Source organism: Oncorhynchus kisutch, linkage group LG14, assembly GCF_002021735.2.
Source record: "Oncorhynchus kisutch isolate 150728-3 linkage group LG14, Okis_V2, whole genome shotgun sequence".
NCBI lineage: Eukaryota > Metazoa > Chordata > Actinopteri > Salmoniformes > Salmonidae > Oncorhynchus > Oncorhynchus kisutch.
The window spans coordinates 58,419,616-58,432,302 of NC_034187.2; the positions used below are offsets into that span (position 1 = coordinate 58,419,616).

Consider the following 12,687-nt stretch of genomic DNA (forward strand, 5'->3'; position numbering starts at 1 on the left):
TTGGAAAGCAACTCTTGCCCTGATTTCATACATTTTGTTAACTACTGTAGGGACTGGATAATAGCAAGTAATATACTCTGAAGCGGTGGGTGGTGTGCGCACATACGAAGCCTCACTAGAAGACCGCTCCGGTACCCTCTCCTCCGACAGCGTTGTTTTGGGTCGGCCTCTGGAATCAGTTCAAATGTCCTGGGAGGTGCAGACAAAGTCTCCATTTTGGGAAAGTCGTATTCCTGGTCGTAGTGCTGGTTGTGTTGGTAAGTCGACGTCTCTCTGATATCCCATAGTTCTTTCCGGCTGTATGTAATAACACTTAAGGTTTTCTGAACTAACAATGTAAGAAATAATACATTTAAAAAATGAAATAGTGCAGTTTCCTAAGGACTAGAAGCGAAGCTTCCAATTCTATCAGTCCCATCTTGTAGCTGTTTATGTGATTTGACCTTGGTATGCCTCTTGTATGAGACATGTACTGCGGCAGTACACCCGTAGTCAACCAACCCAGGATCCAGGAGAGATACAGGGTGTGCAGGCTTTTGGTTCAGCCCTGCACTAAAGGCACCAGAATGAACTAATTTGATTCAACTAATGGATTGGAACAGAAGTGTTTGTGGTGGGCTGGAACAAAAAGCTGCACACACACACTCGCCTGGTTTACTCTCTTTTCTGTATACATCAATGATGTTGCTCTTGCTGCTGGTGATTCTCTGATCCACTTCTACGCAGACGACACCATTCTGTATACTTCTGGCCCCTCCTTGGACACTGTGTTAACTAAGCTCCAGATGAGCTTCAATGCCATACAACTCTCCTTCCGTGGCCTCCAACTGCTCTTAAACGCAAGTAAAACTAAATGCATGCTTTTCAAACAATCACTGCCCGCACCTGCTCGCCCGTCCAGCATCACTACTCTGGACGGCTCTGACTTAGAATACGTGGACAACTACACCTGGGTGTCTGGTTAGACTGTAAACTCTCCTTCCAAACTCACATTAAGCATCTCCAATCCAAAATTAAATCTAGAATCGGCTTCCTATATCGCAACAAAGCATCCTTCACTCATGCTGCCAAACATACCCTCGTAAAACTGACCATCCTACCGATTCTCGATGTCATCTATAAAATAGCCTCCAACACTCTACAGAACAAACTGGATGCAGTCTATCACAGTGCCATCCGTTTTGTCACCAAAGCCCCATACACTACCCACGATTGCGACCTGTACGCTCTTGTTGGTTGGCCCTCGCTTCATACTCGTCGCCAAACCCACTGGCTACAGGTTATCTACAAGTCTCTGCTAGATAATGCCCCGCCTTATCTCAGCTCACTGGTCACCATAGCAGCACCCACTCGTAGCACGTACTCCAGCAGGTATATCTCACTGGTCACCCCCAAAGCCAATTCCTCCTTTGGTCGTCTTTCCTTCCAGTTCTCTGCTGCCCATGATTGGAACGAATTGCAAAAATCTCTGAAGCTGGAGACTCACATCCCCCTCACTAGCTTTAAGCACCAGCTGTCAGAGCAGCTTACAGATCACTGCACCTGTACATCGCCCATTTGTAAACAGCCCATCTATCTACCTACCTCATCCCCATACTGGTATTTATTTTGCTCCTTTGCACCTCAGTATCTCTACCTGCACATTCATCTTCTGCCGATCTACCATTCCAGTGTTTAATTGCTATATTGTAATTACTTCACCACCATGGCCTATTTATTTCCTTAACTTACCTCATTTGCACTCACTGTATATATACTTTTTGTTTTCTTTTGTTCTATTGTATTATTGACTGTATGTTTTGTTTATTCCATGTGTAACTCTGTGTTGTTGAATGTGTCGAATTGCTACGCTTTATCTTGGCCAGGTCGCAGTTGCAAATGAGAACTTGTTCTCAACTAGCCTACCTGGTTAATAATATCCTCTTGAATCTAGGGGGCACTACTTTCATTTTTGGAAAAATAACATTCCCAAAGTAAACAGGCTATTTTGTCAGGACAATATGCTAGAATATGCATATAATTGACAGCTTAGGATAGAAAACACTCTAAAGTTTCCAAAACTGTAAAAATATTGTCTGTGAGTATAACAGAACTGATATCGCAGGCGAAAGCCTGAGAAAAATCCAATCAGGAAGTGACTCTTTAGAAATCTCTGCATTCCTATGCGTCTCTATTGAGCAGTGAATGAGATATCAACCAGATTCCTTTTTCTATGGCTTCCCTAATGTGTCTATTGTCACAATACATAGTTTCAGGCTTTTATTTTGAAAAATTTGTCAACATTGCGTCAGTGGTCAGCTGGAGTCTCTCAGAGTGTTTTGTGCATAAGGGACAAATGCGGCCATTGTTTCTCTCTTTCCTACTAAGAAGCCATCTGTCCCAGTTGATATATTATCGAATAGATATTTGAATAACACCTTGAGGATTGATTATAAACAATGTTTGCCATGTGTCTGTCGATATTATGGAGCTAATTTGGAATATTTCTCGGCATTTCCGGTCGAATTCTCAGCCAAACGTGAAGAACTAACGGAGTTATTTCGGCTACAAAAATAATATTTTTGGAAAAAAGGAACATTTGCTATCTAACTGGGAGTCTTGTGAGTGAAAACATCCGAAGCTCATCAAAGGTAAACGATTTAATTTGATTGTTTTTCTGATTTTCGTGACCAGGTTGCCTGCTGCTAGCTAGGCATAATGCAATGCTAGGCTATTGATAAACGTACACAAATGCTTAACAAGTGATTAACTTCTTGCGTCGAGCCATCCCGGATCCGGGATCGTGAATACAGCCTCAAGCTCATTACCATAACGCAACGTTAACTATTCATGAAAATCGCAAATGAAATGAAATTAATATGCTAGCTCTCAAGCTTAGCCTTTTGTTAACAACACTGTCATCTCAGATTTTCAAAATATGCTTCTCAACCATAGCAAAACAAGCATTTGTGTAACAGCTAGCGCAGCTAGCGTAGCATTTAGCGTTAGCATCAGCAGGCAACATTTTCACAAAAACCAGAAAATCATTCAAATAAAATAATTTACCTTTGAAGAACTTCAGATGTTTTCAATGAGGAGACTCAGTTAGATAGCAAATGCTCAGTTTTTCCTGAAAGATGATTTGTTTAGGAGAAATAGCTACGTTTGGTGCGTCACGTTTAGCTACGAAAAAAACCTGTATCCAGGAGTGTAATTATCCCCGCAGCTCATTAGCATAACACAACGTTAACTATTCATGAAAATCGCAAATGAAATGAAATTAATATGCTAGCTCTCAAGCTTAGCCTTTTGTTAACAACACTGTCATCTCAGATTTTCAAAACATGCTTCTCAACCATAGCAAAACAAGCATTTGTGTAACAGCTAGCGCAGCTAGCGTAGCATTTAGCGTTAGCATCAGCAGGCAACATTTTCACAAAAACCAGAAAATCATTCAAATAAAATAATTTACCTTTGAAGAACTTCAGATGTTTTCAATGAGGAGACTCAGTTAGATAGCAAATGCTCAGTTTTTCCTGAAAGATGATTTGTTTAGGAGAAATCGCTCCGTTTGGTGCGTCACGTTTGGCTACCAAAAAAACCCGAAAAATCAGTCATCAAAACGCATAACTTTTTTCCAAATTAACTCCATAATATCGACTGAAACATGGTAAACGTTGTTTAGAATCAATCCTCAAGGTGTTTTTCACATATCTCTTCATGATATATCGTTCGTTGAAAGCCTCCTCTCTCCTCTCAATCACTGGATGACTGCGTGCAGCTTGTAGATTACGTACCAATTTAGACAAAGGACACCGGGCGGACCCCTGGTAAATGTAGTCTCTTATGGCCAATCTTCGAATGATATGCCTACAAATACGTCACAATGCTGCAGACACCTTGGAGAAACGATAGAAAGGGCAGGCTCATTCCCGGCGCATTCACAGCCATATAAGGAGACAATGGAAAACAGAGCCTCAAAACTTCTGCCCATTTCCTGGTTGAAGTTTCATCTTGGTTTCGCCTGTAGCATGAGTTCTGTGGCACTCACAGATAATATCTTTACAGTTTTGGAAACGTTAGAGTGTTTTCTTTCCAAAGCTGCCAATTATATGCATAGTCGAGCATCTTTTCGTGACAAAATATTGCGCTTAAAACAGGCTCCCTATATCCAAGAAGTTAACAAAAGGCTAAGCTGTGTTTCAATATATTTCACTTGTGATTTCATGAATATGAATATTTTCTATTAATATTTATGTCCGTTGCTTTATGCTAATTCGTGTCAGTTGATGACCACGCTCCCGGATCCGGGATGGGTAGTTACAAGAGTTTTTTAAATAAAGGTGAAAAAAATAATAAAAAACACAGCCCCCTTGGCTCAGGGTTGGTGACTATAGTGCACAGTGCATCACACCACAGTACAGTAGTGTTTGATATCATAATAAAGTGCAGTATGGGTTGTGATAACCTATTTCCCCACAGTTACTTCTCAACAACGTTTTGCTTGCATTCTACCTGTCTTTTTGTGTCTGCATAAAACGGGTAACATAGTCCAAACCTTGTATGCCTTTGCACAGCAGTGTTCTAGAACATTGTACCGTTGGCATTCATGCTTGTCAAATTCTCAGCGCGGCCCAAGCAATTTCTCTAACTGTCAACACGTTCAGATGAAAAAAATAACTTGTACATGGTTGTGACGTTTGGGAAGGTGTGCGTTGGGGCTGTGCGTCCCCCGGGGACAATGGTCTCAGAGCCACGTATGTGACAATGGAACGCCGGACTATCAAGTCTTAGTGTCTATGGACTATGATTTACGCTTTAAAACCTCTTAAGGATCCGCCCCCTTATTTAAAATTTTCGCCTAAAATCACATAACCATATCTATCTTTCTGTAACTCAGGCCCTGAAGCAATGATATGCATATTATTGGTACCATTTGAAAGGAACACTTTGAAGTTTGTGGAAATGTGAAAGGTATGTGGGAGAATATACAAAATAGATCTGGTAAAAGTTAAGAACCGGTTGAAAGAGCCCTATTTTATACTGTGTGTATCATGTACTTGAGGATATTGCACAGGCAGCTTTTTCTGGATATGGAATTGCTCTTGGTGGTGTCTCTGGGTGATGCTTGAGTTCTATTCACTGTTTTCTTAATTAAAAAGAGCAGAAAAGCTGGCGGCACAATGACTTCAAGTCCAAGGACGTTCTTCCTGAAAGATAACCAGGCATGACCTCCATTTTATTCCCCGTCATCAGTCTGTCGCCATTAGGATGGATACAAACCTGTGTTTATGGACACTCATATAACAATTATATAGTTTCAGACATCCCTGATTAGCGTCCTCTTCATGTGGTCAAGTCCTGTTTAAGGGATTCCTAGTGGTTTTCGGCTTCCTTTTCCATAACAAAAATCAAATAAAGTGTGCCAGAGCCTCTTGTCCTGTAATCTTCCCACATGGACTTTTGTAAGAGAACTGATATAAAGTGAAACAGTGTGCAGCTGTCCTCTTGCCCGCCACTCGCCTTTTGTAAGACATTTTCTAGTGGAGAATACTAATGGCTGCATGTCTGTGGAGCTATCCCAGCTGGCATGAATACAAACAACATTTATTCGACCACATGAGAGTGCTGTTTTATACTACACTTGTGTCTCTTTGTTGGCTTTGTATTTGGAGACCTTTGCATGGATAGGTTGTCATTTCATATAAAGTAGCAGTAATGATGAGAGTAAGGATGAAAAAAACACAGATGAATGACCTGTGCACTGCGATTGACTTGATTGTGAGTCTTCAGCTAACATGATTGCCTTTTAAAGTATACTGTTGTGCGCAGCTCACTAATCTGTGTTGGATGGAATCCCGGCCTAAATTTTGACTCAGAAGGAAACACATACTTTATAGTGCATGTGTGCTTATGTACAGTACCAGTCAAAAGTTTGGACACGCCTACTCATTCAAGTGTTTTTCTTTATTTTTTACTATTTTCTACATCGTAGAATAATAGTGAATACATCAAAACTATGAAATAACACATGGAATCATGTAGTAACCAAAAAGTGTCAAAATATATTTTTTATTTCAGATTCTTTGAAGTAGCCACCCTTTGCCTTGATGACAGCTGTCACGCCCTGACCTTAGTTATCTTTGTAGTTATCTTTATTTGTACTGTTTTCTTTATTATTTTGGTTAGGTCAGGGTGTGACAAGGGTGGTATGTGTGTTTTTGTCTTGTCTAGGGGTTTTGTACATCTATGGGGTTTTGGTATGTCTAGGTAAATGTAGGTCTATGGTGGCCTGAATTGGTTCCCAATCAGACGCAGCTGTTTATCGTTGTCTCTGATTGGGGATCCTATTTAGGTTGCCATTTGCCATTTTGTTTTTGTGGGTTATTGTGTAGGTGCATGTCAGCACTCGGTTTATCATAGCTTCACGTTCGTTTTGTTAGTTTGTTTAAGTGTTCTTCGTTAATTAAAACCAGTTAAAGCGAGGCGTCCCTCTCAGTGTCCGCCACCCTCCCCCCCCCCGTTAATCTGAAACCGTGGCGCAGGCAATGCAAAAATATTCTTAGAAATATTTAACCTCCACACATTAACAAGTCCAATACCTCAAATGAAAGATAAACACCTTGTTCATCTACCCAGCATGTCAGATTTTTTAAATGTTTTACGGCGAAAACATGGCACATATTTATATCAAACCACCACAAAGAAACAGACGATATACAGCCATTTTGTCCCAGAAAATATAAAATTATAAAAGCAGGATTAAAAAATAAATCATTCACTAACCTTTTGAAAATCTTCATCAGATGACAGTAATAGGACATGTTACACAGTACATTTATGTTTTTTTCAATAATATGCCATTTATATCCATAAATCTCCATTTACATTGACTTCATGTTCAGAAAATACTCAAAAATGTCCGGAGAAATTATAGATAGTGCCGCCAGATAACATAAATAGACATCATAAACTTTGACTAAATATACATGTTCTACATATAGTTAGAAAGATACACTGCTTCTTAATGCAACCGCTGTGTTACATTTATTTTTAACGTTACAGAATTAGTTCACTATGCAATAATCTGAGACGGCGCTCAAACGTAAGCAATATTTCTCCGTTATGTTGGAGTCAACAGAAATACAAAATTACAACATAAATATTCCCTTACCTTTGATGGTCTTCGATCAGAATGTAGTGGAAGGAGTCATACTTACCCAATACATCGTTTTGTTTCACTTCGTGTGCCTTTATAGTAGCGTATGCTATGACTTCCAGCTGAAATGCATCCAAAATTACTTCTGGTCCCGAACAGTTGCGCATCAAAACTTCAAAATTACATATTATATGTCGACTAAACTGGTCAAACTAAGTGCAGAATCAAGCTTTAGGATGTTCTAAACGTACAAAACAATTATCTAATCTATCGGACATTCTTGCTTCTTCTCAGGCATTCTGGAACAAAGGAACGTCTCTCCAAAAAGCGCGCTCTCGTAACCTTGTATTTTCTCACGACACTCAGTCTTTTGCCTACCAAAGGGTCAAAACTCGCGGGATTTGCACAATTAAACACTGTACTGAATGAGGACATCTAGTGGAAGACATAGAAAGTGTCTCCAGATCCATAGCTGGTTGGGAAGGGTGGGGGCGATGACGTCAAAGTTGCCCCAAGTTTCAGGCTCCCAAAAATAGTTTGGGAGATTGCCTGCCCTGTGAGTTCTGCTATACTTACAGACATAATTCAAACGGTTTTAGAAGCTTTAGAGTGTTTTCTAGATTTCTTTTCAGTTTACTATGGGCACGCAATTCATCCAAAGGGGGCAGTATTCTGCCTAGCCCTAACAAGTTTTAAAGAAGAATGTATTCTTATCACGCTGCGCCTTGGTCTCATCATTACGAAGAATGTGACAACAGCTTTGCACACTCTTAGCATTCTCTCAAACAGCTTCATGGGGAATGCTTTTCCAACAGACTTGAAGGAGTTCCCACATATGCTGAGCCATATCAGATATGTCTATGTCCTGGGATTTTGTTTTGTTACTTGCAACCTCACGCTAATCACATTAGCCTATGTTAGCTTAACCTGTCCCGTGGCGGGGACACCGATCCTGTAGAGGAGGTAGACTCAGCGATGCAAGATGTATACACAATATCGGGCTGATTTCCTCAACAATGTTGAAGTGTGAAGCTAAACTTATCTGCTGTTTTGGTTCTGTAGCTACTACGTTGTAGCAGCATGAAGCGCACCTGTACACATGTGTAGATCATATGTGTGACTGTGTGAGAGCAACGTCTTGCATCGTTCTCAGCTCAACTTCTGTGGTGCTGCTCATGCCAATGTCGTAGCGCTGAGTCTACCTTTAAATATTATGGAATAATATGTATTTACACTGTAGTTAAATTGTCTCTGCCTACGTAATTACTTTGTAAAGACACATTTTTAGGCAAATGCTTTGAAGTGGTCCCGAAATGCTCACATTCAAAGGGTCATATAAGGACATGACTTTCAATTTCACTTATCTCATCAGAGAGTGAATATCCACAAATCGTAGTATTAGTAGTAGCAGTTTATTACATTTTACATGTAGGCCGTACTTGGCAGCTAAAAGCTGAATTGCAGTACACAGCATATACAAGTAACACATCTCAAAGCACTTGAAAAGCAAAGCAAGCATCAATTAAAAGTATGAATGACATGAGTATAGGTTCTAAGTACTTCAAGCCTCTAGGACATGAAGCGACAACCGCTTATACACTTCTAGCTACAACCCGCATCAGAGTAGCACAGTAACACAGACAGCTCAGAGTAAACTATGTGTTGTCTCCTGCATTTACATATTCCTTACCATGACTTGTATCATGATGGAAGCTGATCTTGGATATCCAGAGAAGTGTACTGGTATAACATATGTGCTGGGTCTTCCTTGGTAAGTCGAATGAACGTGGCTCTGTTTTTAGGGTGTCTGGGGCTCATTTAGTAGGTTTAGTAGTAAGCTTTGTGAAACTGTGGGAGGTGGATTGGTGCAACTGGTGTTTGACTATTAGAATTTCAGTCACATAGAATGACTAAAAAAGCCTGAATCAAGCCAGCTGGATAGGAGTGTACTCCCCCAACACAAAGACGAACACCCACATACACACAAACACGCGCGCACACACACACACACAGAGTATGTGTGTATATTTTGACGAGAAGACATTCTTCATTTAATGTGAGCAGGGTTGTATTTTTTTGAGCAGCTCACAGACTCTGCTTGTCTCTGCAGTCCAAGTGACTTAATAGTCTACTGTGTCTGTTAATAGTACTGTGTCTGACTGAAAAATAATACAAATGAAACAGAAACAATATTCACAAATATGTGTAACGATAGACAGATAACATGAGTGTTTTTCAAAAGGTTGGTTTTCCGCAATCATTGCATTTTTTGCAGAAAAGGCACTCAAGTTTTCCTTTATCAGCAGAATTTACCATTGCTGCAGAATTTCCCCAAAATGCATTTTTCTTCACCACTACTAGATGGCACCAGCCACACTGTATGCTTACCCAGTCAGCTAACCTAACATAGCTAGGCGTAAAAGAAACACCTGAAACTAGATCCTGGCAGGGAAGGTTCTCTTCTGCACTTTTCAACCAATCCAGTAAATGTGAAGGAGAAGTTAAGGTGGAGTGTCGCCTCGTTAACTTCCGTTTGTTGGCAACTCTGCTAATGCTACCAGTCGACAAACATTCAGGGAGATTCTCAATTGGCCAAAAGTCTGTCCTGACCTCAACTCTGTCCTCCTCTCCTCTGTGACCCGGAAACCGGTAAGTGGTCAAGTGGTCGAGGAGAGTGTCAGTTTGTCAGTAGGCGAATGCAGGAGTGTCCTCACCTCGATAGCCTCCTCTCGCGAAATCCTCCGCAGAAGAGTTTTGAAATCTGCCACACCACCTTTGAATCGGCTGTTGCACATATTTAAAAATGATACACTACTTATCCTTTTATCTATAATATCTGTAGCACAACTACCTACATTTATTTTTAATGCTTCACACATTTATGTTGGGATACCACGTCTGTAACTGTCATGACGCGCTAGTGAAGAAGGTCTCATTTCATAGAAGTGCATTTGTTTCCATGTTTCATCCCCTCCTCTCCTTGATTACCGTTTGACTTTTAAAAAAAGAAGTGAGGAGAAGAGGATGCAAGGAATTGAGAACACCAATTGAGATTCTCCCTTCATCGTTCATGGAGGAAGAGAGGTTTATATGACCAGCTAAGCCAAATGCAGGAAACTAGGCAACTTATCAGGTTTAGAGGGTTTTTGACAATTTAAATGTTTGCTCTAAATGGTAATTTAGGCACATTTTTCAAGTCTGCAGAATTTTGGGAAAGTGCATCTAGGAAAAACGGGGATGGCATAAAGATATAATGAGTGAAATCATAATCGAATAGGTGATTCAACTGATGGTCAAGACATGAGGTTAAAGGTAAAATGCATACCCTTTTGGAGAAGGTTCTGAAAGTACTCAAAAGTATGAGGTAAAGTTTGTTGCCTTGTCCTTTCTGAAAAGTATTTTTGAAAAACATAAGCTGTCTTTTGTCAAAAATGCCTCTGCACTTATTTGTGTGAGGTAGATGTTTATGGCCCCTCCCCTTTCCATCGTGGCTGCCTCTGAGGTTGTGTGAGGTCAGTGAGAGCCGCCTGCCATGCCTGCTGAGCTAATAACAGGGTCAGACTGGTGAAGAAGCACTGGCAGGCAGCCCTGGGCAATGCAGACGTGTAATTTTCTCTTGGAGGTGATGAATCGCTTGCGGTCAGATGTGGATGTGCCGCCGGATTCCTTTTTGGGGTCTGAGCAACTGCTCCTCCAATGTCTCTGTCCTGTATTAGGATATTTCAAGGTCCTTGGTCTTTTTATATTATTGAATTAAGACCATTTAGTCTTTACTTTATTCCCGTAAATGGTCCATTTTCTGTCACCACCACATTTTTTCCTCATACTGCATGTGCTTTTCATCAACTACACTTTCAATCTCATCATCCTCCATTTCTCCACACATCCTTCTCTCAGCTCCTGCTCTCTCTCATCGATCAGTTAGACGGTGTTTGTCATTCAAACTACTTGTTTACCGTCTGGCATTGATCTAACATTTTAATACTCATCATTCATCACTCTCTGCCCTCTCTGTCCTTATCTACACTCGAATCATAGAGGGTATAATAATGTAGGAGTAAAATAAACCAACAAAAATAATACTGTAACCAATTGGCGAATTAGAGATTGTTTGTTAAATGAGGTGCATATGCCATATGTAATATGTAAAAAAAAACTCCCTTATCTCACTCTAACTATCTCTCCTCCACAGAGCAGTAAGGTTCCTCCTCCTTCTGTGCACACTTTGGCATCTGACCCTGGCTTTCCCCGCCCAAACAGAATACTCAGAAGGTACAGATCTTCTAACGTGTATTTTGATGGACTATCATTATTTGGGATGACAATGCATTGCATTAAAACTTTTATTTTGATTTCAAGTTATTATTTTAAAGGGATACTTGTGGATTTTAGCCGTTATCTACTTCCCCAGAGTCAGATGAACATGTGGATACCGTTTTTATGTCTCTGCTAGCATTAGCGCAAATAGCATGCTAGCTGTTCCTGTAGACTTCTAGTCATTGTGCTAACGTTAGGTAGCATTGGCTCACGAAACTACCTCTTAACTTCCGTCATACTGGACGCAGAGACATAAAAGGGTATCACAAAGTATCCCTTTAGCCTTAGCAGCGCTGTGGTCCTCATGAACTGAAATGTAAAGACTCAGTTGCTGTATAGTAATTGCTGCATAATAGTTGCTGTATTACAATTGCTTTGGATAGAAGATAATCCATGTTTATATTAACTATGTATAATTTATATTTCTATATATTCAACATGTAGCTGATTAAAGCATTTGTTTTTCCGCCCACTCCGTAATCATATAATATTTTGAGGGGAAATTACACTCATCCATGGAATATAACCATTGCTGCAGAATTTTGAAGATTGTCCCCGAAATGCATTATTCACCATCATCACAAGAGGTCAATAGCCGGCCACTTACTAAGTCAGCATCATTTACTCACTGTGTCTCTCCTTCCTGACTCAGATGACAATCGACAATTCCAGGTCACCATCTCCAAGGCAACCCCGATTTCCACTGCACAGCTAGGAGGCTCCATCACAATCCCGTGTATGGTGTCCCTTTCCCCTGGGCTCCCCTCGTCCTCCTCGCCCCCCATCCAGCCCCGGGTCAAGTGGAGCGTGTTGCATGATGGGGAGCAGGAGGAGACAGAGATCCTGGTGGCGCGGGGTCAAAGGGTGAAGGTCAACGAGGCTTACGGAGAACGAGCTTCCCTGGTCAACTTTGCAGACTCGCCCGAGGACCTCTCCCTCTGGCTGGGGGAGCTGCGCTCAACAGACACAGGGCACTACCGTTGCGAGGTGCAGCGGGGCCTGGACGACGCCAGTGACTTCACACAGATCAAGGTCAAAGGTAAAAAAGGGCGAAGGATTTTTAAGGCTGTAGGAGTCGATGTGAATATTTTAGATTTTTTAAAACTTGTCTAACAGGTTTAGAAACTGCGAACAGGTTTAGAAACAACCAGATTTATATGCAACTATTTATATCTTTTCTTTCAGTTTTTACCACATATTGTGTATTTGAACCTGTCAATATTTCTCTGTGT

The 12,687-nt window shown here is 40.8% G+C and overlaps 1 protein-coding gene across 1 annotated transcript in view; it reads left to right on the plus strand.

Annotated features, from left to right (window-relative positions):
• LOC116353406 (brevican core protein-like) overlaps window positions 1-12,687 on the plus strand; it is a 40,274-nt gene that overhangs the window by 9,614 nt on the left and 17,973 nt on the right. Inside the window, exons 2-3 of the mRNA XM_031788653.1 lie at window positions 11,331-11,410; window positions 12,108-12,494. Coding sequence (XP_031644513.1) covers window positions 11,331-11,410; window positions 12,108-12,494 — 467 coding nt within the window. The remainder of the gene's footprint in view (window positions 1-11,330; window positions 11,411-12,107; window positions 12,495-12,687) is intronic.